The sequence below is a fragment of the Chrysemys picta genome, unplaced genomic scaffold (genome assembly GCF_011386835.1).
Source record: "Chrysemys picta bellii isolate R12L10 unplaced genomic scaffold, ASM1138683v2 scaf117, whole genome shotgun sequence".
Taxonomy (NCBI): Eukaryota; Metazoa; Chordata; order Testudines; family Emydidae; genus Chrysemys; species Chrysemys picta.
The window spans coordinates 90,261-91,947 of NW_027052824.1; the positions used below are offsets into that span (position 1 = coordinate 90,261).

At 42.1% G+C, this 1,687-nt stretch overlaps 1 protein-coding gene across 1 annotated transcript; it reads right to left on the reverse strand.

Moving 5' to 3' along the window:
• Positions 1–252: 252 nt before the first annotated feature.
• Positions 253–1,188, reverse strand: LOC103307188 (olfactory receptor 51G2-like). Its single transcript, XM_008177619.2, has one exon. It carries the CDS (start codon positions 1,186–1,188, stop codon positions 253–255), a length of 936 nt encoding a protein of 311 aa, XP_008175841.2.
• Between the last annotated feature and the right edge of the window lie 499 nt (positions 1,189–1,687).

Below are 1,687 nucleotides of genomic sequence, written 5' to 3' on the forward strand. Positions count from 1 at the left end.
TTTGTGGGGTCACATTAATTCAGTCTTTTCTATAACACAGGCTCTGCCACCCTTGGTCTCCTTCCCCCAGTTCACAGTCCTCCCTCACCAGCCCCTCTTCCACTGCTCCAGGCCTTAGATTCTGTCAGAACCTTTCTCTACATAGTGGAGATCAATAGCTCATGTTGTCTTGATTTAAGGGTCCAGGATGTAATAGCTGGCTCATATTTTTCATCTCCCATGTCACCAGCACTGGACCCGGGTGGTGACTCTTCACTTCACAAACACCCTGATGATCCTCGCACGAAGGTGTTTGCTTTTCACGCTGTACACGATTGGGTTCATCACGGGTGAGATCACTAGGTAGAGGTAGCCAATGAGAATCACAAGCAAGGGAGAAGAGTTCTTCACGAATCTGTGTATGACAGACAAGCCGACCATTGGCATGTAGAAGAGCAGGAAAGCGCAGAGGTGGGAGATGCAGGTGCTCAGGGCTCTGAGGCGCTCCGCATGGGATGCAATGCTCAGCACTGTTTTGAGGATCATCACGTAAGAGAGGAGGATGAGCAGCGAGTCCAGCCCCACTGTGGAGACTGTAACAAACAAGCCATAGATGCTGCTGACTGTGATATCTGAACAAGCCGTCTTCATGACCTCCTGGTTTAGGCAGTAGGAATGGGAGAGGACATTGGCTTGACAGTATCGGTAGTGTTTTAGGAGAAAGGGGAGTGGGAATACTACAGCCACCCCTCTTAGCACAAACACCAGTCCCATCTTGGCTATTCTTGACGGGGTTAAGATGGAAGCATATCTCAATGGCATACAGATCGCGAGAAAGCGGTCATAGGCCATCAACAACAGCACGGAGGATTCAGTGAATGCAAATGAGTGGATGAAGAACAGTTGGGCAAAACAGGCACTGAGGCTGATCTCCCTTGAGTTAAATAAGAACATACCCAGTGTCGTCGGCATGGTGGATATTGATAAGCCAAGGTCTGTGACAGCCAACATGGAAAGGAAAATGTACATGGGCTCATGGAGGCTTGGATCTGTTTTTATAATGAACAGAATGATTGAATTTCCTACTATCGAAATAACATACATTAAGCAGAAGGGGATAGAGATCCAGAGATGGACGTCTTCCTGCCCAGGTATCCCAGTGAGAAGGAACACTGCAAATTTGAGTTTGGTGTCATTGACAGCTGACATAATGTACTGAGCAGGTCCGAGGAGTTTTGAACTTTCCTTCCTAAAAAGAAAAAGAACAGGAGACTAGATGATATTTAATAAGTAGGGCTGCCAAGCAATTAAAAAAAATAATCACAATTATTAGTGTGATTAATCGCACTGTTAAAAACTAATAGAATACCATTTATTTTTTAAAAATGATGTTTTCTACATTTTCAAATATATTGATTTCAATTACAACACAGAACACAAAGTGTAAAGTGCTCACTATTTTTATTATTTTTATTACAAATATTTATGCTGTAATAAATTAAAAGAAATATTATTTTTCAATTCATCTCATACAAGTACTGTAATGCAATCTCTTTATCATGACAATTGAACTTACACATGTAGAATAATGTACAAAAATAACCGCATTCAAAAATATAATACTGTAAAACTTTAGAGCCTACAAGTCCACTCAGTCCTACTTCTTGTTCAGCCAATCGCTCAGACAAACAAGTTTGTTGACATTTGC

Excerpts from the sequence above, each read along its gene's own strand:
- LOC103307188 (XM_008177619.2), bottom strand. The coding sequence starts at position 1,188 with ATGTCAGCTGTCAATGACACCAAACTCAAATTTGCAGTGTTCCTTCTC.